Genomic DNA, 24,900 nt, shown 5'->3' on the forward strand with positions numbered 1-24,900 from the left:
GCTGTACAGTTAATACAATCGTACAGATATACCATAGATGCGTGTGAATACAAATGCTCACATTACCTCCTAAGACAGTCTTGTGCGACTTGATTCGTATGGACAAGTCACACACACACATCTGGTGATGAGTCATCAGGGCTAAGGCAATTGCATTATGCTAGTCACAGCAGATGATGTTCATTGAAGTGACATTATTCAATTACAAAGACAAATGTTTCTTAATGGTGCTTGTGCAGTAGCTGCCACAACCCAAAGCTGTGCTAAAATTAACCCAAAGAAGAAATTCCTTCATGAGAAACGTAATGAAGATATTAAGCAATGAATTTCATCTGATACTTTTATGCTTTCAAAAATGACTTTCAACTGAGAACTGAAGAAAATCTGGTGTACTACCTGAGTTTGTACTCGCTGAGTTACTTGTCGTGTCTGTTCCCGCAATCATCATACAGGCCCAAAAAAAAAGGGATGATGTGCCCTCAGAGGCTGTTTCTGTCGCGCTCAGCAGGCAACAGTACCCAACATGTACTCACTAAGAGTCGTCTGCTCTCCTTCTCACCTCTCCGCTGCGTGACCCAAAAACTCAGGGGAAATAAAAAGAACAGAAATTGCATTAAATAATCTTGTTCTGCTTGCTCAGATGGCTATTTGTGCAGACGGATCGATACGAAATGAGACTTTTAATGTCATTACGCTCATCTCTGTTGTCAGCGGCAGAACAGCGTCTGGTACGTGTTCCTCCGAATGCAGGAAGCAGAAGCCACAGGAAACAAGCTGGTGTGTCAGGGTGTGTGCTCGGTTGCGTATGTAGATGTGTGGGTGGTCGTGCACCTGTGTGTGCTTCTTTTTATGCACCCACTTCGTAAAATAAACAAGCAAAGGAGCATTTACCTGCTGATGAACTTATACAAGTGCAGTGTGTGATCGCTCTGCTGTGTGAGCTGGTGTCTGTGACCAAAGCAGAACTGTGAATGTTCTCTCATGCGATATGTAAATGTGTGGCCACATATAGAAGCGCAGAGACCCAGCCTGCCTAGCTTTGCTCTTTATTTGCAGCTATTGTGTAGCGAGAGAAGTAGCTGAGAACTGCAGCTGACGAGGAAGAGAGGAAACGCGCCATCAAGGGCAATTCAAGTCTTAAGGATTCAACGCGAGCTTTGGATTTGACTAAATGGTGTCATCTTCTCACAGCTTGGCTCACAGAGCAAAAATGCTAATCTTACAGTTAAGTGTTCATCATGCGAGCTTGGTCACCGCATCTCTTTTGTACAGGCGACGCTAATTTGGGCTCTCTTGAAACAGGAGCTAATTTTATTTCTTCAAGGACATTCGAGGCTCCTTTTCGTCTGGGATTTCTGAACCTCTTATTTTACACCGTCTTAATTAGCGCTCTTTCAGGATGTCATTTAAGGGTTCTCAGATATAAAGAATACCGAGTTAGACTCCCTTTAAGTGACCGTAAATAACAAGCAACACTAACAGCCCCCTTTTCAAATGGAAATATATCGTTTTATGAGTCATCAACAGCCAATTCAAGTCACCGCTGAGCCCGGTCCACAGTCATTTACGCTTTGTAGTGTACTTCACAGATCAGGTGCCGCTATATGCTGTGCCAATGGAGAGAAGGTTATGTTTGAAGCCTCGCTGGACAAATGAGGGATGGACGGGCGGCCTTTAATGCCTGCACTCAGGCCCAGGACTAGCGCCGTTGTTTGTGTGTGTAGACCGTATTAGATATGTAAATGGACCTTTGAGGCTGTTTGTGTATGTGAGGTACAGAGACAGGAAGTCGGATGAGCGGTGAGAGGCAGGATGCGTAGGGAGGTAAACGCTGTCACCCGTGTGTCATTCTTGGAAAAAGAGATGACGAGAGGACAGGGACACAGCCACAGGATGTGACCTTCAAGTAGAGGCTGAATGGGTCTGAAAATGTTTAAACACTGGAATACAGCACGCTGTAAGTGATGTCAAGGTCTGTGCTGCCTTGAATTCACTCTGAGACACTGCAAAAAAAAAAAAAAAAAACATACAGAAAAGTTTACTAACTTATCTTACAAGTTTCAAAGATAGCAAAAATTCTATCTCCCTATTACAGAAGCAATTTCCAAACTTATGGCAGCGTCCCATCCTATCTCAAACCTTGCATCTTATCTCAAGATATCCTTACTATAACTGCATACTTGATTACTTGGTCTGTGTTGAGAATGGGCAAAAGACTTCCTGTATCCATGACAATGGCTATGACACTTTAGTTGTCATTAGCTAGCTAGCTCGCTGTAGTGGAGATGAAAAGACCGGCATTCAGTTTTAGATCTGATGCGAGTTGGTGGACGAGACGGTCTGGGAAATTTAAAGCTAATCGGCTAACATCAATGTTAGCTCCTCCAACAGGCTAATATCAGTTTAGCCTTCTCTTACAGTCGATTAGCCTTTCAATCATAATATTTTGGTTTGACACTCATGCCTTTCCCCAAGCAGACCTAAGAACAGAGGTGCTGCCATTTCTGGCAGTAATTTTGAATTAAGGACAGGGTCCATTGCCATCCCAACACAGGATTCCTAGTGTAGGAAATTCGGATACATATTTCTTTGTTAAATGCAGCTAGGAATCATGTTTCTGTAATGTCAAAGATCCTAAATGTCATCCTAAACTGACACTTTAGACTGAAGAAGTTTCTGTAAACAGGGCCCTGCACAATATTTTTTAAGGTTTTTTTTAATTTGTCAACAAAAACTGTGGAAACTGTAATACTCATCCCTCATGAGCTCAATTAGCTTTCTTTCCTATTATGATTAATGCTCAAACAACCCATCCACGATCTCATTATAGCCGTTTCATACACTTTACATCACTCTGACTCACCAAACAGATCAAACGTTCCAATAGCTGATCCAAACCCCCCTTGTTCTACCCGTCACTTTAAATTAGCTGTCTGGTCTCAGATGGATTTGTTTCCGTTTGCTTATAAAGTCCTAATATTTCATTCTGAGACAGCAGCGCGCAGCCCTGAAGACCAAGAGTCAGGCTTGACAGTGGAGACAGCCACTGCTTCTTCTTCTTTTTCTTCTTAAGCCCCTGCTCACTCAGCCGTGGTATTTTTAGATTCTGTCCGCCTCGCTATATCTCTCAAGTGCTCAGGTTTCCGCCAAAGGCAGCCCCCGTGTTGTAAATAACACACACACAATCGTTTCTTTCTCCCTGTCGCACACACACGTCAAATTACTTGCATGTTATGTGGCAAAATATGCATGACTGAATTGGAGTGCCTGTGCAAATGAGACATACTTAAAGCGTGCGCAGGTGACGAGGCGCATTACACACAAAAACAGAACCTGAACTTGTAATGACCTTATTAGCTGCAGTTAGTCTCAAGTTAATGTGCATATAGCTACTCAAATGTACATGCGCCGGCCTTACAACGACTTCATCTTCAAACCGATCATCCTCTCGCTCTGTGGTTCACTAACACACACCACATGCAGCCCACACTCGACAGCTCAAACGTCCCCCCCACATGCACTGTTCTTGTTTCATGGTCTGTTTCTTCTTTCCTGTCGATAACACCTGTCTGTTTTCATTCCGTCTGTCGAGCCGCAGCAGTGGCAGCTTCAGCCTGTTTCCGTCCAGGCTTTTTCAGTCTGCAAAACATCAGCTGTTAAGTTCACACACTCACAAAATCACTCAAGGAAACGCCTGCGAGGGCTGGGAGAGAGTTGGTTTAGTTCGAGATGGACAAAATCATTAAGCTACTGTATTATTAGCGCATGGTTGGAACACTTTACATCTCATTTTAAGCCTCCAACAGCCTCTCAGCATGTTGGTGTTATCGTTGTACTTTGTAGTAAAAGTTTGATTTCTTAAGAACTCTCGCCTCAGGGATCCAAGATTGAAACTGCAACTACAATTATTTCTCTCTTTGTTGATTTTGGTGACGTTTTCAAGAACAAAACATATACGGTGCTTCTCTGCAGCGCTGAAGAAATGTTATTGTAAAATCTTCCTCTATGGCTGCTGGCGTGACTTTGTTCTAATTTACATGGAAACAAGAAACTGATGTGAACTTTCTTTTAAAATTCAGATTCAGACTGAAACCATGTGAAAATGAAATGACCAGGTTCTGATAACTGAAGGCCCCTAAAGACAAAGAGAGGAGTGTGGCTGTTGTATATTTTACTGTTTCAGAGTTTGTGAGTTGTGTTTGAAACTGCAGCATTAAAGAGACAGCAGGAGGGCTGCAGTGCAGACTGGGCAGCACTGTGTACTACATGCACTGTGTGCACACAGTTTGTGCTGCCTTCATGTTCTCCTTGACCTTACAGCAATAGAGGGCAATCGATTTCTTTGGGGTTTGTGGTTATTATTTATTTATCTTCCAAAGTTGCCATAAAAATATATAGAAAGTATATAAATACAACATTGTTTGTAACAAGAACAGGCTATATGCTCACTTATATAGAGATTATTATTCATGTTGTCGCTCTTCATGACCTATATTTATCATCATTTATATACATCTACCTTTTTCATATACTAATCTAAATCAAAAATCCTGACAACTCTTTATTTAATAAACACATTTTTCATTTTCATGACTGAATAAATTGTTATTGTTTCCCTACATAACTTTAGCTAAATAACCTTATAATTGAACCAATAACCAATATAAAATGTATTAAAATAACATATTGTGATTGCACTTCCATCTGACTTGACCAGCTAAGAGTCAAATATGTTAATAGGACAAGAACTTATTACCACACTGCTTACCACACACTTATATTACAGCTTATTTATCTTAATCTCAGGCATCAGTGTTATGAATACATAAAATAAAGACCAGAGATAACCGAGATAACAGTACATCCAGTCATTTTTATACATAGAGTGAGTCTTATTCCCAGCTGTGTCCTTCCATACTAAAACAGTGTCTCTTGGACAGACATTTAAAACATTTAGAGTTAATTTACGCCTACTAATACTGCAAGAATAGTGGCGTACAAACACCATTGTTACTCAGTGTGCCAAGTATTCACAGCTGGAAGCGTGCAGAAACTAGTTGTCGCTGGTTTGTAATCAAATGAGTGTTTGCAGTGATGCGGCAGTCAATGACGGGTGTCTAAAGAGGGGCCTCATTGTGTGGAAATGAATACAATAAAATACTGAGAATACTGCAGTAACATGTTGACTTTTATTTTTACCGAGTCACAGATCCATCTGGAATCATGTATTGTGTTAGAAACAGTAAGTGAAGAGGCTTAGTTACACTTCATACAGTCGTTAATGCTTGAAGCTGTGCTGTGAAGATAAAGATGTGGGCACTTATACGAGAAGAAAGTCAGGAGCTTGTTACCATTGATTCGTGACTGCGTACATCTCGGCTTCTCTCTCTCTGACCGTCAGTAACCGTCGTCTAATCTGAGTGGGAGTGAGAACGCACATTAAACCAGTTTTGCTAACTACACATGTAACCAGGCAACTGCTCACCAACATGTAAGTTGAGGCTCAGTGGGAGGGCGCCTTCCTGCTAAGTCACTCACAGTCTGAACACCACCGGAGGACAGAGCATTTTTCATTACAAATTAGGACTGATTACATGTTAAATGATACCATACAGCGTCAGAGACCCCATACCAAATGTAATAGCCCATTACACAGCCCCGAGTGATCCGTTTAATCCCCTTTGACCGATTCCACATGTGAACACATTCGGCTAATGCGTCAGGGGTTAGCCATGTTTAAAAAAAGGCAGCGAAGGTGCTCTCTTGGATGTTCGAAAAAACAGTTGCCCACTATGGTACCCCTCCTCTTCACTGTAAATGTATCACGGTGGTGTCCCACCTCATAGAGCTGGTGCCCTTTTTTTTCTGCCCCTGCCGCTCAAACATCCCGAGTCCGCCACTGCACACACACATGAACACAGGGTCACAACTAGGCCTGACAGACAGAGGTGCCAGCTAGCAGCCTAACCATTCACATAAGAAAGGCTGTACAGTGGGATTAGGAATGTACCAATTAGAAGTGAGAGGGGTGAAGGTCAAGTCTGTAAATCTAATATGCCCTAATATATAATGCAACTTAAACTTTGAGCGATTCTAACGGGTGAAGTGAAATACTAGTAAACAACTTTAAACATCTTCTACTCACCACCACATCAGACCCCTCATTTGTCAGCCCTGTGAAAAAAATAAGTTGTGGTTGTCTATATTGCCTCGGCCTCTCCTCAGCTCTAATGCTGCTGATGCTTGAGCACTGGGGAGATTCTGGCAATTTTACAGTGAATGCACTGCAGGGGATTTAAATGCAGCCTCAGTCTGTATCATCTAAAGAGCTTAAAGCCAGATTTGATAAAACCCAGGAGGCTAACGGAGCGTTTCAACTCTAAAGTAATCAAAGCAGCAGCAATATCAACTGTTAGAGCCTTATGAGGTGGGAAATAAACACAGCTAAGGTGAGGGGGGAAAAAAACAGCAACTTGAGTCAAAGAAAATGAAATCTGATCAAATATCTGTCCAGTGATAGAATATTTTAGGTATTTTTAAGTTAAATCTGTTGGTGTTGATGTTGCAAATGCTCTAACAAAGATGTATAACTCAGCAAATGCGAAACGCGCACATCACCACACACTCAGTTACATAATATGACACATTGTGATGACAATAACTGCATCCTGCATCTCAGACAGAGTGCTTTTACTATGTTGCCACACTTAATCTGATTCGACACAGCAGGGAAGTCTTGTGATTCCAAATGATCTGAGGTACCCATCTTTTTTTCGCCACAACTTTGTGATAAAGGAGTGATATTCAAGTCATTCTCAAGTCATCTTTTTTTCCTTTAGCTAAACTGTTTTGTTGCTGCAGAGGCACATGGTGAGCTCTTGTTCTTTTCAGCTCTATGATGAGTGGCAATTTCTGCCTGCTTGTTTTGTCCTGACGGGTTCAAAATCACAATATTGTGCGGAGAATGGCCTGAAGCGGAGTTGACAGAGGGGAATGTGACCAAATGTACTCTGTGGAGGCAACGTGAATATACATTTTTTTTTTTTTTTGCTTCCCACTGCCAGTTGACATTTACCTCAAAACATTTCCATCGCTGCCGGCATCTGGCCTTTTTAAAATGTGTATATTCAAGCGTACAGCGCGTGTGTACGTTAGCGCGCAGTCACACAACAGACAAGCTGGGAGGAACAAGTTTACACCAGCAGGGGCCAGATGGTTAGAAAGGTCACGTTAAAATACAGGGAACATATCCGGACAATGCATCAGCTGGTTATATGAATGTACATTAACACTGAGCAGGAGGTACAGATTAAGTTAGAAGGTTGTTTAAATCATGCCTGACAAAAAGCCACTTTGGATTAATCAGAGCCAACACTTGGTGACCTCGTGCAACCACAGCAACTCAAACAAGAGGGATCTGTAGGAGAGTTTTGTGGACGTCAGTACATCAGAGACTGATGATGAGGTGGAACCATATTGTTTTAAGACCTTCTGCTTTCGGTGCATGCAGGCTTATTAGGAGTCTGCAACCGCCACAGATACTGTATTTGTTTTTGTTTTTTATTTGTCAGAGCATCTGATTTATTGATTGCCGTTAGGATGTTACTAGTATAACTTACCAACCTTATAGATTTATGATCCTTGATAATTAAAATGGTTCAATTTTGCAATTAATCTGGGTTCTGCCGTTACATCACTAATATTATTGTTTGTGACCTTAAACCCATATCTTGATAACCAACGACAGAAGGAGACAGGGAGCTGGAGAGTCCATCCATGGAGGAGAGAGAGGAGGAAAGGGGAGGTCTACATGTTCTCAGAGGTCGCTCAGCTCTCCACAAGCCTGTCGAGCCGCCCACCCCACACAATCTGCTCAAAAACGACGTTTGGGTTTGCCAGCAGAACGCGCTGCCCACGTGAACCCTATTCGTGTTCGCTCACGCCATCTGAGTCCGACTGAATCTGGCTGCACGCTACGATTCTTCCAAGGACACTGAACATGCCATACACTTTTATACTGAGCACCCACTGTAGCTAATGTTTGAGGCATGGGTGATAAATGATGTTACCTTATGTGTGGAAATTGAATTCTTGAGCTAATCAAAATTTTGCAGTTCCAGTCCTTGCTTCATTTGCTATTCAAATGCAGCTAAAGCCATCCTTTCAAACAGGGATTAAATGTGTCTTAATGAATAATGAAAAATTAAATTTCCCATACTCTTCCCTGTGCTCGGAGATAAATATGGGAGAGAAAGACTCCCTGGGCTGCCAAATAAATCAGCGTTCAGCCAACGGGCTCTCAGCACCTGACAGCGAGGAATCGAACTATGGCGGAACTGGATACAATTTATTATCTCCACAAAAGGCTTTAACCATCTGCACATACAGTACAGTACAGCTATGTCATGCTTTACTGCTGGAAACAGATTTAAAAATTACCCAGCTCCCCAGGAGACAATTAAAAAAGCTTACATCACCAAAACCTCTGTGAACTGTTAATGGGCGGCTGAACGAGGAGGTGAAAGAAGGAGGAAGTGAGGATGAGAGAGGCGTTTTATAACAGGTTAATTGCGTGCCTTGAAGCAAGGTTTACTCACACCGATAAGGGTGATGTCTTGTTTAACACTGGGTAGCGTAGTAATGACCACGTGCTTCCTTCTAAATGAGGAAACCTGACCAATCTGATCCACACAAGGAGCGAGGTAAAATCTCTAGAAGGCCCCGTAGCAACCGAAATACACAACAGGAAACAAGAACCCAGAGTGCACACACGCCCTCAGGTGTTTTCTGCAATCTAACTCAAGCAGCTGCGATATTCTGGACTGGCTAAAGCTCTTCACAATGGGATAATACTGTGGTGCGGTTCAGATGGTCAGCTTCAAGTCAGTTATGTGCAGGAGAACATGATGTTTGCAAACGAAGAGCTGTATGCATGAAGATACCCACATCCAATATGCATTCGAGACATGCACACAATACGTTTATTTTCAGGAATGAAAATTTTAGACTTCTGGAACATTCACGCAGGCTTTGATGCATTATGCAGGAATCTCCCCTTTTCTCCCTACCGCTACAAATACAGCCTTACATCAGCAAAACCCACTGCAAGCTCTGAGTGAAGACGCCTCTCAAGAATGACCCGTTCACTTCTCCAAGCAAAGGAAAGTGGAAGAGAGAGATACAGACAGGAGTCAGAGATGTGGGATGACATGAAGCCAAACTTGAACTTACAACTTTGTAGAAGCTTTTACACAAGTAGACCAGAAGGTATCTACACAGTCTACTGTGTGTGATGAATAACAACTAAGCTCTGCAGTGTTCACTATACACAAATGATTAAAGATCAGGTTTGGAGCCCCGGCACACAACCTTGCTAGTATACCCTATAAGTTAAAAAGGCATTCAGCTGTGAATAGCTGCATGTGTTGTGATACAAGTTTCATAACAATAAAGTGAGAGACAATGGAGCGCTGTGGGGTTACACAAGCATCGCACAATAACACAGCATAAGTCCAGCGAAGCACATGCACATTGTGGGATGACAAAGGCATAAAAATGTAAAAATCTCCTTGAATAGAGCTGAACAAAGTCTCAAGCGGCGCCAGCTCATATTTTAATAACCTTGACAAAGTCAAATGTTTCACAAATGCCTTCAGCTAATTCGACTTGAAAGGAGGTATTTCCGTTAATAATCTTGGCGTTCATCTATGAAACATTACCGAAGAAGAGCGTCGAGGCTCCTTGTTCATGAATATCCCATCACCTCAGCTGAGAACATGTGTTTTTATATACAGTACAGTAACCACACCGGATATAACAGGCCCACACACATGTTCCCTTTGATCAATCTTTCATCAGTACTTATGTTCAGGCGAGAGGCAGGATGTATGTGTACAGGTGCTGTATGCAGGTCTCATTTAGGGAAGCTGATAAATGATAGATTAGTTTACGTGCAACGTGTCTCTCAGAGTTAAAAAAAAACTCAGGCAGGTGTTTGGACATATGCGCAATATGGTTGTTTCATTATTTAAAAGTAATTTAATCAGGTAGTCTGATGGCAACAAATGTATTTTTCTGGGATCATTTGGAAGTGAGTCGAAAGGGCTTTAGAGGACGAGTGGGAATAAACGCCTCGATCTGTACTTACAGTACGACGCTTTCTGTTGTTTATAAGGTTTGAGTGGCAGAATGAGGATTTTTTTTGTATATACTCTATTTCCATATATTAAAGCTTTTACACATAGATGGAGGGAAAGATCAACTAGTCAACAACAACAACAACAACAACAACAACAACATGGATCTCACTTTTAAAGGGTAACACATTAAGGGTGTTTACAGGTCTTGGAGAGTACTGCATATATGAAAAAGTAGTATTATAAAGCCTTTCTTGGCTCCAGAAGAATTTGCATGTAATCTGATAAATTGCCTCTAGTGATGTCACTCATATGGCTAAGTTGCATTGTGGGTAATGTAGGCAGCAGGTTTTGAAAATGAAGAAGAAGGCAATCTCTCTGGTTCTGCTGTATCGATTTTGATCTTTTGTTTTTAAACTGTAAATGCTTGACTTTACCCACCTATAAACGCACTTCAATGTGTAAAATTGGTGGAATTACCCTTAAACTGAGGTTATACACACTAATAGAGCTATCTTATGAAGTCATTCATCTTTTTAGTCGTTTTGGCGCACCATCCAGAAAGAGTTATTTCTGTGAACTGTTAAACTCTTTGTGAACATCTTAGATATAAATTTTTGATCAAGGTTTAAAAAGAGTATTATTCTGGTTTGACATGCTCATTTTTTTAATTTTACAACAATCTCAAAGGAGTGAAGACTCAAAAGAGTCTCAGAGAGATGATGTCTTTGTTCACCTCTGAAGGGAATCTGGGAACAAGAGATTTCTTGACAGCATTGTTAATTATTTGTATTAAAACCCTGATTGGTTCGTCAACTAAAAGCCTACAGTATATACCCCCCTTCTTCCTTTAGAAAAGACTACTACTGGTTATAATGTTGAGCTAATTTTAACTCACTTTTCTTCCTCAGGCTTGTATCTCACTGTCGAATGCTGCTCTTTATGTCTACAACATCTGATTTGTTCCCTTTCTTGGGCCCATGCAATTCCTAACCTTTGCCTTTATTTAGCAACCTCATTTCCTGCTTGCACGGCTGAACAACAATAGAAACGCTTCCAGCTACGTGCGCTGGTGGGATTGTGTGTTTAAGATTTAGGTTAAGAGGCAGCCAAGTGAGATAATGGAACTATTGTATGAATGTACAAATGTGATTCCTTCACCGTCCCCAGGAGCTGCCCTACTGTCATCCTGTGGTGACCGAGTACACGAGAGGGAGAGGCTGAGATATTCTGCGTGCGCATGTCTGTTCATGTGTTTACCAACCTTTTAGTCCATGACCTTGATAAATCCACCTATTACATAGAAATCTGAGGGTTTTTTTTTTGCAGGCAGCCTCTATTTTTTTGCAGTTCATCGAATCATGACTGCATAATTTGGCAAGTTTTTACATGGTCTGATCATTGACATGCAAGTTCATGTACCTTCAGAGATTTTAAATATTAAGTTAACCAAAAAATATGCAAAACAGCAAGGCTTGTGGGTGAAAATGTATAATTAATGAGACAGGGCAAATGATACTAAAAAGCTGCTGAATGTAAGTTCAGTAAAGGCTACAATTATGTAAATAAAATGTCAGCACAACCATCAACAATAAAAAAAAGAGGCTGCAGCGAGCACACAATTATCTAAATCAACTTCCTAAAGTCTCGCTAAAGGGAAGACCAGAGGGATCCATCCAGCCTGGTGTCAAAAACACAGCCTCATTTCAGAGCCTGCAAGATTAAAATTGCAACGCACCTTTCATGGGATCCTACTAATCTTTTACAAAATGCATCTATTTTCCACATCTTTTCCAGGTGATTCAAAGATGGTGAGAATGACTTTACGTCACAGCTCCGACAGATCGCCTCAAGGTGAGGCTGACAGGATGTTCTCAATATTACGACTGAAATATCCACCGCACCATCAAATCAAGACACTTAAATGCATTAAAATTTCTATTGAGAATGGTACAACAGGAAGACAACAGGCTTTGGATGTTTTATGAGAAGAAGATGTCAAGTAGTGGAGTTCTTGCTCTACAAACTGAGGTTGCCATGGCATAAAGCGACTGTATACTCCAGCTGTGCGGTAGAAAACATTTGGATGCATATCCTCTGTGCACTTTAGTGCAATTTCCATTCCAATGACAATTTGATGTCACTGCAAACGGGCCATGACAGCAGCCCCGTGAGCAAAAATGAGTTATGTTACGACACAAAACATTTCCTGTTCAGCCTGAAACACTGTCATTCTGGAAACAGCTGGAATGTGCTTTCCCAGTTATTGGCATGAAGGTCTCACGGTAATGATGTGAAACTAAAGAGGAGCTGTACGAATGCTATCTGAAAACTCGACACGTTCAGCTCTCTAACTATCGGGCAGAGAGCTTGTACGTCTTCCCCTAAATATTTCAAGGGTGTTTTTGTTACACTCTGACAGAGATATCAAAAGCCATCAGCAATGTCTCTTTGTTTTGTCAAGCTCCACTTCTCGTATCTGTCACTGTGTATTTCTCACACACGTTCTGTTCATCCCTCGTTTGTTGCTCCTTTCGCTCCCTCATTTATCTGCAGTCAAAGTGAGCCCTCCTGTTAGCCCCTGACATGAATTGTGAAAAGCCTGAGTGTGGCCATGGGGAGAGAATGTTACAAAGAGCATTTGCACAGAGATGAGGCAACATCACAGATGATAGATCACGCATGCACACAGAACCCCACAGGCATGATTTAATCCATACTGTACTCCCTTCTTTGATATTATCGCACCTTCCCTATATTATTTCAACATATCTCTGATGTAGTTCATACTTTGTACTGCATGTCCTGAGGCTGAGTACCACTGCAGCATCATGATCATGTGGGTCAATACGTAAACCTTTTCAGCTCCAGGTTGCTTATATTCTCACTTCAAAAGCAACTTTTCACACAATTGATGAGCATGGTCAAAACCTTGTAGCCAGTATTCAAGAGAGAAATGTGGTAATTTACTTATGATGCATTATTTATTGCTATGGGTGACGGTTATCATAAATATTTTAATGTTTATCTTATCATCCTTTATATTAGCTGAGCTGGCACAGGCAGGGTGCTATATTGACATTAAAACGTTTCATATCACGTTCACATTTCATGTTTAGGACCTGACTTTCATGCTGGGAGGTGGCGGTGATTGACATGGCTTTACAAGCAACAAGGCTGCCAAGCTGGTGACCTCAGTTCGAGTTAGCATTTCGACATTTTTGAAGTGTTTGACAAGGGAACTTAGCGTTTCAACATTTTTAAGCGAAATAAAGACTTGAAACTCAAGAAACGTTAAGTTTTAACTTATCTGTTTTGTCTTATGTATTTTGCCAACATTTAACATTTATTCTGGTGATTGGTTTGCCCCATTTATATACTGTGTTGTGCCATAAAAAGTATGAATCTGCAAAAGAATAAGACCATAAAGGGAAAATATAAAGAGGAATAATACAGGGAAGATGTGTAAAGTAAAAGTACACTTCTCTGTATATTTCCACATCTTTATTTACTTATAGTTTTATTTATTTCTCTTTTTATATACAAATATATTTTCTCTATTTTGTGATTTTTTTTTTCTTCATTTTTCCACCACTGGAGTATGACAGCAGCCTTTACATACATATGTAATGTTTGACAGTGACATTTTAAGTGAACTGTACAAGCACAGTACTCTTGTTTATCCATGTATAATGCCTTTCATCAACTACCTAACAAAAGAGCCCTTATTTACCCCTCCAGTCTTTAGAGTTTCCTTCCTTCCTTCCTCCACCCTGAATGGTCACCCTCCTACTGTATTTCCTTATTCTATTATAGACTTTTTGTGGCACTCCTATGACTCCATACAAGATGCGCTGGTTTAAGCAAAAGCATCACACCTTGAGATAAATACTTGCTTAGTAGCCCAGGGATGATACTGTATTGTCAATCCATCTGTTGTTTTTGTTGTATCTGACTTCTAGTTGGGCCGCACACAGTCACCTGGCACACAGCGGGAATGCCTTCCCTCCCCCACAGCAACCGGTCTTTGCTGTCTCCTTTTGTTTGTTCACACACCGCTTACAAATCTGAAAATACACGCATGAAACTGAGAACAGCATTCACTGATATCCCAATGTACATACAACCTAACATGCAGAAACACATTCGCTCTCTCTAACACTTTTTTCTTGCAGAGTAAGGTACAGAGACAGAAAGAGGAATGGGGAGACAGAGATGGAAAGATGTGTTCCTTGACCCTAGTCCAAATGAGAGGTCCTTTGGGGTTTATCTGTCTCTGCTTGGCCTGAGTTATTTACCCTTATATAAGGCAGCAAGCAGGGGGTTGGAGGACAGAGAGAGAAAGCCTATAGGAGCTCGAGCAGCAAGGCATAGAAGCACTGATGACATCAGCATGTAGACTTTATACAGCACGCAGCAAAAATACGCACATACCAACATTTTTATGAAGGTGACAAACACAAACGTGAAAAGCACATGCAAAACATTCAACTCTCAGGAGCTGACAGTATAAACTCTGTAACAGGCTCCCTCTCTGTCTGAGTCTGTAAATACTGTCTGTTCAACCGTGGACCTAATTAGAGCAACTCTCTGGCTGTCTGACCACACTATTACTTCCTTCTCGATCCTCTCTTTCTCCACTTCCCAGAGGAGTGGGAGGAGAGGAGAGGGAAAAAAAAAAAGCGTCAACCCACCTGCTGAGGTACATCACTCAGGGATGGAAAATGCAATTTCTAAACCATCTGTGACCAGGATTGGAGAGAAAAACACAGATTATATCAGCCTCTTCTTTGACTAGAAAACAGATTTTGTGTTTATGTGATGGATGGATGTCTGCATGAGAGTGCGTGGTGCTCTATGTTCATCTGTGTGTGCATGATGTGAGTGTATTGTTGTATGTCAACATGTGAATTATGATTTAAGACAGTCTGTCATCTTGGTCTTCTAGCTTTACATCATCCGCAGGCACATGTGAGTGGGTGTTTTGAATCATCTGACAGACATAAATTCAGATTCATCCCTCTGACTCTTACTTCAGTAACTGGGGCGCACCCATAAAACAAAACAACTGCCATAACTCTGTGTGTAAAATTATATACCAGTCACTATTGTTCCTTTAATTACAATCATTATGCCCCTTGTGGATCTGTCCAAGTATGTGTTATTTTGTCGTGACACACTGCTCAGAGTATAATTTCTCAGCATGTTGAGGAGTGGGACCTTATTTGTAGCTGTGATACTGAAAAAATGCAGATTCTATGTGTTTATTACGATGGTGATATCAATGGATGGATAGCTGGATGAAAGTGTAGCCTCTCTGGTGATCTTTGGCATGTGGCATTGAACAAAATCAACAGAAATTTCACTAAGGTGCATCAATATTTCTAACTACTGAGCAGGACTCCTGGTGTGCCAAGTTACATGAGCCCTGACCTTACTTTGATGATGGTAATCAGGAAAAAGACAGTTTGTTAAGCCCTTTAAAGCTTAGAGTTGCTATGACTGCCAAGCTTTCCGTTTTTGCACTTGTATGTACAAGATCGACGTATGAGATCAATGGATCCTTGATCCATCAGCTATGGCTAGTCAGCTTATTAAAAAGGTGCAATATGTAAGAATTGTAAGAACAAAAATGTTAAAAATGTATTAAATATTATCAACACAATGTAAAGAAATAGCAGTTTTGACATTATGACGCCTTTGTATTGTGTTGCAGAGATAAGTTAGCATGCCAACCAGCTAACCCCGGACCAAAACGGTCCAAAGCTCCTGTGTTAGTGGTGTAAACACCAACACAACCACGGTAACCTGAGTTCCCAGTATGGACTGCTAGCTGCATGGCTAACCGAGCTAACAGTAGCTACTGTTTCTTACATATTGCACTTTTAAGTACATTTTAGCTCCATGAGTTAGTTAAAAACACAGTTTCTCACTTTGTAATGTTTCCTGCTGTCTGATAAAACTGAAAAAGGTGCCATAAAAATGTACCTTATGGCTACATGTGTGATATCTTGCTAAAAGACTGAGAGTAACGTTAACAGGTCCCAGGAGGAAAACTCAGCATCCTCTCCAGTGTTGTTCACACTTTTCACTGTGCATTCTCACTTTTAACAGGCCTGCCATGCCTAGCAGTATGGTTGCTAAGCCATGATTGGACAAAAGGCTGTTCAGAGGAGCGGTTTAGTGAATAGTCAGCTCAAGTAGTTGCAATATTTCCTCTTACATGTCTCTGTCTACATGACTCTTGATTAAAATCTGGCTCCAGTGTTATAAAAAAAAAAAAAAAGAATTGCTATTTTATCTTAAACTTCACAACATATTGCACTTAAAGAGGGCTGTGGCAAAGTAAATCCCACTATAATAAACGTTAATCTGCACTTAAACCTCACTGAGCACATGTAGCCAAAACCTCAACCAATATGTTAAAGCTGAAATAATTAGAGCACGTATTGTGTGTGATTAGGGCCTAGATTTCCAGAAACACCCTGTCCTCTAGATAGTAAGAGGTAAGAGATTCTCCTTTGCTGCAGTCTGTGATCTCTGTGCAACCTCCATCCCACCACCACCGCCACCACCTCCAATTAGCAGACTCCCTGATAGTGTGGAGGCCTGTCTTACTCTCTTACGCCTTATTATTATTCTTTTCATTATCTGTAATGTGCTTTTAGGTTTGGCTCAGTCTATTTAATTCCTCCTCTTTACCAATATTCTCTTTCTATTATTCTCAAGTCATTCTCTCTTCACCCACTCTCCTTCATCCTCCACCTGTTATCTGTGCCTTTTCTATTTTACCCATCCTCTGCTGCACTGCTCCATTCTTCCTCTGCTGTCTTTTCTCCGCTCTGTCATCCTCTCTCTCTCTCTGCTCATTGTTCATCTCGTCTCCTCATTCTGGTGCCCTCTTTTACTTCTGTCTTCTTTCCTGCACCCGACCATCTCCTTGCCTTCCTCTCCCTCTCTTTCAGTCTCCCTTTGTCCTCTCTCTCTCTCTGTCTCTCTCTGTCTTTCTCCGTCTGTGGCACTCTTTGTAACACGCTGAATCCCAAAAGCATCTTTGCTGTGAGACTGCTCCCGCTAATCTAATTGAACAAGGATGATCTAAGCGTAAAGATCGCTGGGAAACCCAGGCAGTAGTACAGTTGAGTAAACAATATGAGTGTTGAGAGAGGAGACAGCATGCTCAGGGTGTGCCAACAACACCTGTTAAGCCAGGTGGACACTGCTGGCAACCCTGAGTGGATGGAAGAGAGAGAGAGAGAGAGAGAGAGGGGGGGGGGGGGGCGGGGTTAAAGTGAGGGAAGGACAATATGCAAGGCAGGAGAAGTAAGACATAATATGCATCCCAAAAGACAGTAAATTCCTGATCCATGAATGGCATTCCTGAAATCCTGACAGATAAGTGGGTAAACACAAAAAAATCCTGGAAGGATGAACCATAAGCACAATCTGCACGGATAGTAGATAAGGCTTATGTAACTGTGTGCAACTGTGTGTGTGTGTATCTGTGGCATGACCCGACATTTATGCTGCTCTACACATGCATATGTTATGCAAAAGTGGGGGCATCTTTACAAGATTAGTATCCCTTTTCCATTTGGCAGGGATCCCCCTTACAACAGGGGCACCTGCTTGAAGGCGTCTTTAAGTGATGATGCGCTTGTCTTGTGATGACGTTAAAAAGCAGCTTCCTCTTCAACTTGTTGTCGGCAGCCAGCTACTTATTATCAACGGCTGTTGTTACATTTTTGCTTGGCATCTACTACTTACTGCTTGAAAAAAATGGAGTCGGTATGAAAAAACAGATGTAGAAAAAGATGAGGAACAGGAAGCTACTATTAGTCCCTAAAGGACGATGAAGCCTATGTAATGTCAATGCGACCAGCTTGGAGGCTCCCAGCAGGGTTGGGCCGATTTAAACATGTTCAAACCAGTCTGACATTAGGCTTGATACCTGATCGAACCGGTAAAACAGAATTTCACCACTAGCTGTCGCAAGTGACTCAGCCGCTCCCAAGAGGAACATAATCAGAGCCGATGAATGACAGCGGCACTACAGTCCATCATGTCAACTGTGACACATTGTGTTTTTATTTCTCACAACAACAATTCAACTTAACTTTGGGTGTTAAAGCTAGTAATGGAAACGCAAATCTACCAAGCATGGTTTGACTTAAATATCAACACAGCCTACAGATATAATTACTATTCATGTCACTTGTAACAAAAACTAACAAAAAAGGGGGGTCAGTCAAGGTTAAAGTGTGATTATTAAGTCTTGTGAAAATCAAGCACTTGTACTCTGCTCCTCATTTTATCCTTTGATGGCACAGATTCTTTGATCTCTTGACCAAATCCATCTTTACAAGACAATTAATACCATCATTTCAAGTCTCAACCTTCTTCTGTGGCTTCAAAGGGAGCGTGACCTCCTTGAAAATGAACAGACAAATTAAAGATGCGTCTGCCAATGCACACAGCGTCTGTGTTTACATGCTACGCGAGTAATGTAATCGCTGCTGAATCGCTAATTAGCAAGCTAACAGCATTTGGGATACATGAGATTGAGGTGCAGGGAGAAATTTATACAAGTACGCACACATACAGTCTCTCAGTCAGAGACCCTGGATAGGATGTCAACACAGGATCCAAACATTATCACTTGGCAGTAAATGTGTCACTTGCAGCAAGTGTTTAAACTTTTCAGCACATGCAAATATTTGGATGAGCATTAGACACGAGCACCTTCTGCGCTGCCACATGCCAAATGGCACATCTCAGAAACTCAAGCTACCTTCTCCATTACTACAATATCACAACATCTCATCAGAATGAGTAGACCGATGCTAATTGTCATAATAAAATGTCAGCCAGGCACAGCTCTTGCTAACATAAGTATACGTAAGTTGATATTGTTATAATGGGCACTTTAAAAACCCATTCAGTACAGTTTTTGGAATGAGCTGAATATTGACGCCAGACTAATAAACCTTCAAGAGTTAGCACATTCATACAATTTTCTAAAATACTTTCAGCCAATCTTTTAGCTTCATCCCCGAAAACTTTACTTCTCTGAGAAAAGGGTGGGGGGTTTCTTCTAGCAGCATTAAAAGTTGAGTTTGCCCGTGGCTTCAGCCGTCAGGGACCGTGCAGGAGCCAGCTACTGTACCATATTTCAACAGTCCAGACCCCACTCATTAAAGCAGCACAAAAGACTAATCACATCTGCAGCGCTTTGATTTACATGCAATTAAAGTTTCATGTGAACCCAGATAAACCAGACAGGAGGAGAGCGAAGAATGGAAGGATGAGAGAGGATGGGGGGGAGAGAGGGGAGAGGAGAGGAGATTAAGGCACAGATGAGACACCAGCAGAGAAGAGAGCAGATGTGTACAGCAGCCAGGCACGAACAAAAAATGAAAGGTGGGGACGGAGAGAGGAGGAGGAGGAGGAGGAGAAGAGGAGAGGTGAGGCAAGCCATCATTTGGCAGGAGAAGTGATGACACAGCACATCCATCTCAGTGGCAGGTGCCTGCTGTTGCTCCTTTACAGAGGATCCAAACTAACAGGGAGAGAGAGGCTCTGCACCAGCTTTACACTGTGATAATAACACAGGCGGCTAAGAGATTAAAAAAACGATACTCTAATCTAAAAATATCACTGCCTTACAAGTAAATGTCTTTAAACACACGTCCATAAATAGGACATAACTATGCTCTATTTTTGTATCAACTGGTGTAGGATTACATAATGACAAAATCTCATTTGTTGCCATTTTTAAATCAGCAAAATAAGCGCAGTAAGCCTTTTATTTGATGTTTTAATGAGTTTATATTGTAACTTATTCTCGTTAATCTTTCATTGTTTGGGCATGTCCCTTTGATATTTACACCAAAGGACTACTGACAAATTGTGAAATGGAGATGTGATTTTAAAAAATGATCCTCGGGCTATTACAGTTTACATTTCACTCCCTTCTTCATTTGTTCAATCTTCAACTACTCTAATCTCCATGTTTCTTTTCTTGAAAGCTGTTGTGCAGCCAAGAGTATTAACTTGTTTCATCAGACACTTCATTTGGGTTATGTAACATTATGTCTAGTAAATCAGTAAATCGTAGCTTGGGGCCAGTTGATATTTCACTGCTCTATAAGAAGGTAATGTGATGGATGTGTCTTGACAAGGAGCAAACTGGTCGAGTACGAAGCAAAAAATCCAAGAACTAAACATGCAAGAGTGAAGTGGGAGTTACAACATAAGCGAACATATTACTCAGCCAAATAACTAAACACACAATGATGTCATTATTATGAAAAAGCAGGAGAAAAAAAAAGCCCACAGTCATAAACACACAATAGGTGTCTGTTGTGGGTGGGTGTGTCAGTGTGTGATCATTAACACATCACCCAGACACACAGAAGGTTTCCAGGCGAGTTATATGCAAGGTTGGGCAGTAAATAACAAGGAGAAAATAACAGAGGGGAGAAGGGGAATGAAAGCGAGAGGAGGGGGCTGGTGCAATAATAATGAAAGCAATAAAAGGAGACCCATTTTCCCAGATGTGATCTGTGCCTCAGTCAAGGCAGTCAATGTGTGTGTGTGTGTGTGTGTGTGTGTGTGTGTGTGTGTGTGTGTGTGTGTGTGTGTGTGTGTGTGTGTGTGTGTGTGTGTGAGTAAGAGGGAGATTTTCTGAGTGTACATTCCCACTGAGCTCTCAGATGAGTCAAAATGACTCACATCATTTTATCAATCACCCACTTACAGTACAGCAATCATTTGATTTTGTGTGTGTGTTGCTTGAGGCCAGAATCAAGTCAAACATTAAAACTGCAGAGCCGTCCCACATACTTTCACCCACTGAATAATACACTGATACACTTCACTTTGTAACACATTCCTTTATCATAATCCCTGCAAACCTCCTGCTACAGATACAGACCAAACACGCAGAAACCAGGACAGTATTTCACTCAACAGAAAACTGAAATAAAGATGTACAACCAAATCCTGGTTTTGGTTGACAGGCTGTGCTGTCTTTCCAGGATACAAATGAAATACTCAGCTTTGAATGGAATCAGCAAGTCATCCAACCTCTTCCTCTTTCTGAAAAGATGCAGCTGGCTCGGCTGTCAATCGATGCACAGCACCTTTCCAATAGATCGACAGCTGGAGGCGCTCCAGGGAATATGTAAACAGACTCATGCATGTTCCCACATTACACACCTCCCCTGGCTCCCCTACAAGTATGCACACAAAAGCACGCATTACCCCCCTTTAGTTCACTACATGACATATCTTCTTTCCTTATACAGATACTATGCAGTGATACACAATCAAACTCTTGGCATCTTCACTCTTACTCACAGTCTTTCTGCTTCACGTTCCTACGACCAATAAAATGTCTACATTGATAATGATAAAATGTATTTGTTGTGTCATTGCCTTGAACTACATTTCCCACCTTCCCACAAAATAAAGACCCTCTATTTGAATGGACAAAAGATGCTACAGAGATATATGGCACATTGAAACACACATAAATCACCACTCCCAATGGTGAAGAAGACAAAAAAAGTCACTTACAAGAGTTCCTTTGGCTCCCGTCTGTTGCACCAGGCGAGGTGGACATCCCAGCAGGATGCTTTTTGCCCTCACGAGATAACCAAATGGAAGGGAGAGGAGGGGGAGGCAGACAGCACGACGATAGTACACCGAAAACTCCGCCGATCACAACAACACCTGTCCACCACGCATCCTCACGCTCGCTCGCTTCACTCCACACACATGCTCCTCCATACAAAAGATGCTCCAAAATCGCTCACACGCACATTCTCGCGCAGATCACTTCGGACACTGAATGGTGAGTGTTCTCAAGAGCCCGGTGCCCTCCGAACACACACGTGTGCATGTATGAAGCGCTGCTGCACCAGTGTGTCTGGCTCTGGTTTGGAGAGGCTGACAGGAGAGAGAAGAGGAGAAGAGGAGAGGAGAGAGAGAGGAGTGAAGACGAGTGGAGCATACCACTGGCTGCCGCTGAGCGAGGGAGGAGGGGGAGAGGATGAAGAGTGGGGGTGGGCGAGAGGGTGTGTGCGTAAGGAGGTAGGGAAACGGGGAGAGCAGATGATGATGAGTTTATGTGTGTGGCTATAAACAATGAACACATATGCCTCTGACCTTTGAACACACACTAACGCTTCTTAACACAGTCTGCATACTTTATACACCTCCTTTGTTTATATGACTCGGTGGCTGGAGGAGCAGGCGATTTTCGTAAATAGGGATAGCACCTAATAAAGTGGATACAGAGTAAAGATGTCAACGTGACAAAAGGTTCGGCTTCTTCTCTCTGCTTTTATCATGCACACACTACGCGTACACACAAAAGGCCTTACGCACAAATCACGCTGTCAAAAGTGAAACACTCGCGCCCACACCCACTCGGTCTGCCTCCACCGCCTGAGGGGGGGACATAATAATCCTCCTCATTAGCATGATGCTGTGAAGAGCATCACGGTTCCACCTAGCATGTCCTTCACTAACTCCTCCCAGCTCTTTTTTCCTCTGAGATGCCCCCTTTCTTTCCACTGCATGTTAAGCACAATTGATTAGGACCAGTTAAGACGCATCTCTGGCGTCTGCAACCACGCTGGTGCCAGTGATTACAGAATTGTTTATTTTTTCTTCAATTATTATATTTAAAGATAAAGTATGGCTGTTTTGTAAATTTAAATTAGTGCAGTGGTGAAATAGCAACAGAAAATAGGCCTTAAGAATGCATATCTACAATTAAACAACAAGGGTAGCGAGTCATCCCGAAGAGAAATTACACCCTCAAGCTTCACCACACACACACACGTACACACACACACCCCAAATCCACATAACGTCAACCCTAGCCTTCATCTTTATGACACATCATAGCCCTCAATGCCCGAGGGGCGGCTGTGCAGGGGAACATAAGATACAAACACCAGCAGCCACAATCAATAGCGTTTGGATACAGCTGCACAAGTCACACTGCGGGGAACTCAATGGGAATATCATAAGCTTCTTAATTAGCTATGGGTGATTATAACTGCGTCACAGAAAGCTGTGGGAGGAGTGAAGAGTGCACCAGCTGGACTTTAGGATGGACTCCTAGAACGTGACACCGTGAAGCACAAGAAGACAGATTATTAATTCAGAAATAATTGTACCAATCAATAGCTATAAGCTATTGAGCTGCTGTTCAAGAAGTAGTTATTTCATATCAAACACTTACAAGTAAGTAATTAAGTATTTCTACTTTACAATACAGGTATGTTGCTTCTGTTTTGGCTTATTGGCATTTTAGTGAATTGAAACCTGAAGCCTTAACAATGTTTAAAATAGCAGGAGCCCACAATAGTTACAGGTTATGAAACAGTTTGACTATCCTGAATATCCCGACCCTTCGCTGTATATTTACGGTCTTGGATGGTAAAGCCTGCAGAGAATGCAGAAAGCACAGCCAATAGTGCTGTCAGTGCAGCAGTAGAAGTGGAGACTTGGAAACTGCATTTAAAAAAAAAAATTCAAGGTTTTAACCAAGGCTTTTCTCACAGATCTCTCACAAAGCCGCCAACTTCTGACCGTGACACTGAATCTTGCAATGAATGTGAGAGAAGTTATTGCACTCCTTTTACCACCTTGCTTTACAAACAGTGAAATATGAAAGCTGACAGCATACAAACAAGGTCCCTTCATCCCCAGCACTCGTCGACATTGACTAATGATGATGATGAAGTATGAAAATGTTAACCAGAACATAATATAACCGTGATCGTCCAAGCGGTAGTGGGCGGCAAATGTATGATTCATCAGCCATGGGATGGGACCTCAAAGCACTTTTCCGAGTATAACAAAAAGATGCATTTGATTGTGTTATTTCTTTGTGATAACTGCAATCACTGAGAGGATTTTATAAAAAATATTACATTTGTAGACCAGACAGCCGAGGTGAAGTGTGCTTACATTATAGGAATCCTTTAAAGCAGCGCCTGACAATTATGAGGGGAGAGAGAAGCTAATTTCCCAGGAGAGTAACCTTTCATATTTGCTTGCCAAGTGGTATAAGATTGATAGTATCTAGTAGCATCTACTTAGGGCATCTCACTATTTGCAGTGTGGCTAGGTGGAGGAAAGGACCCTTGACACATGAACTAAGAGCAGTGGTGCTTTACTAAAACACCCAATAGACCGTGACAAAGCCAAACCAATCAAAATGGTTCGGTTACCTTTGATACAAATACTCCTCGACCATTCAGATTTTTTACTTTCATCTGAAAGTGTGAGGAGACTATTAAATGTTTGCAACTAGACAACACTCTTCTTTGTGTGAATATGTGTGGGTGTACAGAGAAAATGAGCTTCACAGCATTGTGAATTTGAATGTGGAACTTATGTAAACTGTGTATACGCTGCAAAGTGCTGTAAAATTAACTACAAATGTGACTGCTGTATCAGACTGTTGAATCGCTATGCAACCTTGGTAATATTTACATTTGTATTACTACAGAATATATCATTTAATGGTCACAGAATATACTGTATGATGATGATGATCCAAACATTTCCTAATACTGGTTATCATGTGGGGGAAATTGACAGTAAGACTCACACTGTATATTTACAATGTGGTTATTGAGGTAAAAAATGTGTGTGGTACATGCCTTTAAAGTAGAATGCAACCAAATGTGAGTCACACAAAACACTAAAGGATACATATAATGCTCATTTTCAAGTTCAT

The 24,900-nt window shown here is 41.6% G+C and overlaps 1 protein-coding gene across 4 annotated transcripts in view; it reads right to left on the reverse strand.

Moving 5' to 3' along the window:
- Positions 1-22,144, reverse strand: part of dtnbp1b (dystrobrevin binding protein 1b) — a 32,462-nt gene extending 10,318 nt beyond the window's left edge. Inside the window, exon 1 of one of the 4 annotated variants that reach the window (XM_084380237.1) lies at positions 21,717-22,144. In XM_084380237.1, coding sequence (XP_084236363.1) covers positions 21,717-21,762 — 46 coding nt within the window. In that variant the 5' untranslated portion in view covers positions 21,763-22,144. Of the gene's footprint in view, positions 1-396; positions 661-14,014; positions 14,173-21,716 lie in introns of those variants that run through there. The other 3 variants (XM_084380239.1, XM_084380236.1, XM_084380238.1) reach the window with 3 other exon arrangements.
- Positions 22,145-24,900: the final 2,756 nt, after the last annotated feature.

Source organism: Pagrus pagrus (assembly GCF_965226575.1).
Source record: "Pagrus pagrus genome assembly, chromosome: 17".
In the NCBI taxonomy this organism is placed as follows: Eukaryota; Metazoa; Chordata; class Actinopteri; order Spariformes; family Sparidae; genus Pagrus; species Pagrus pagrus.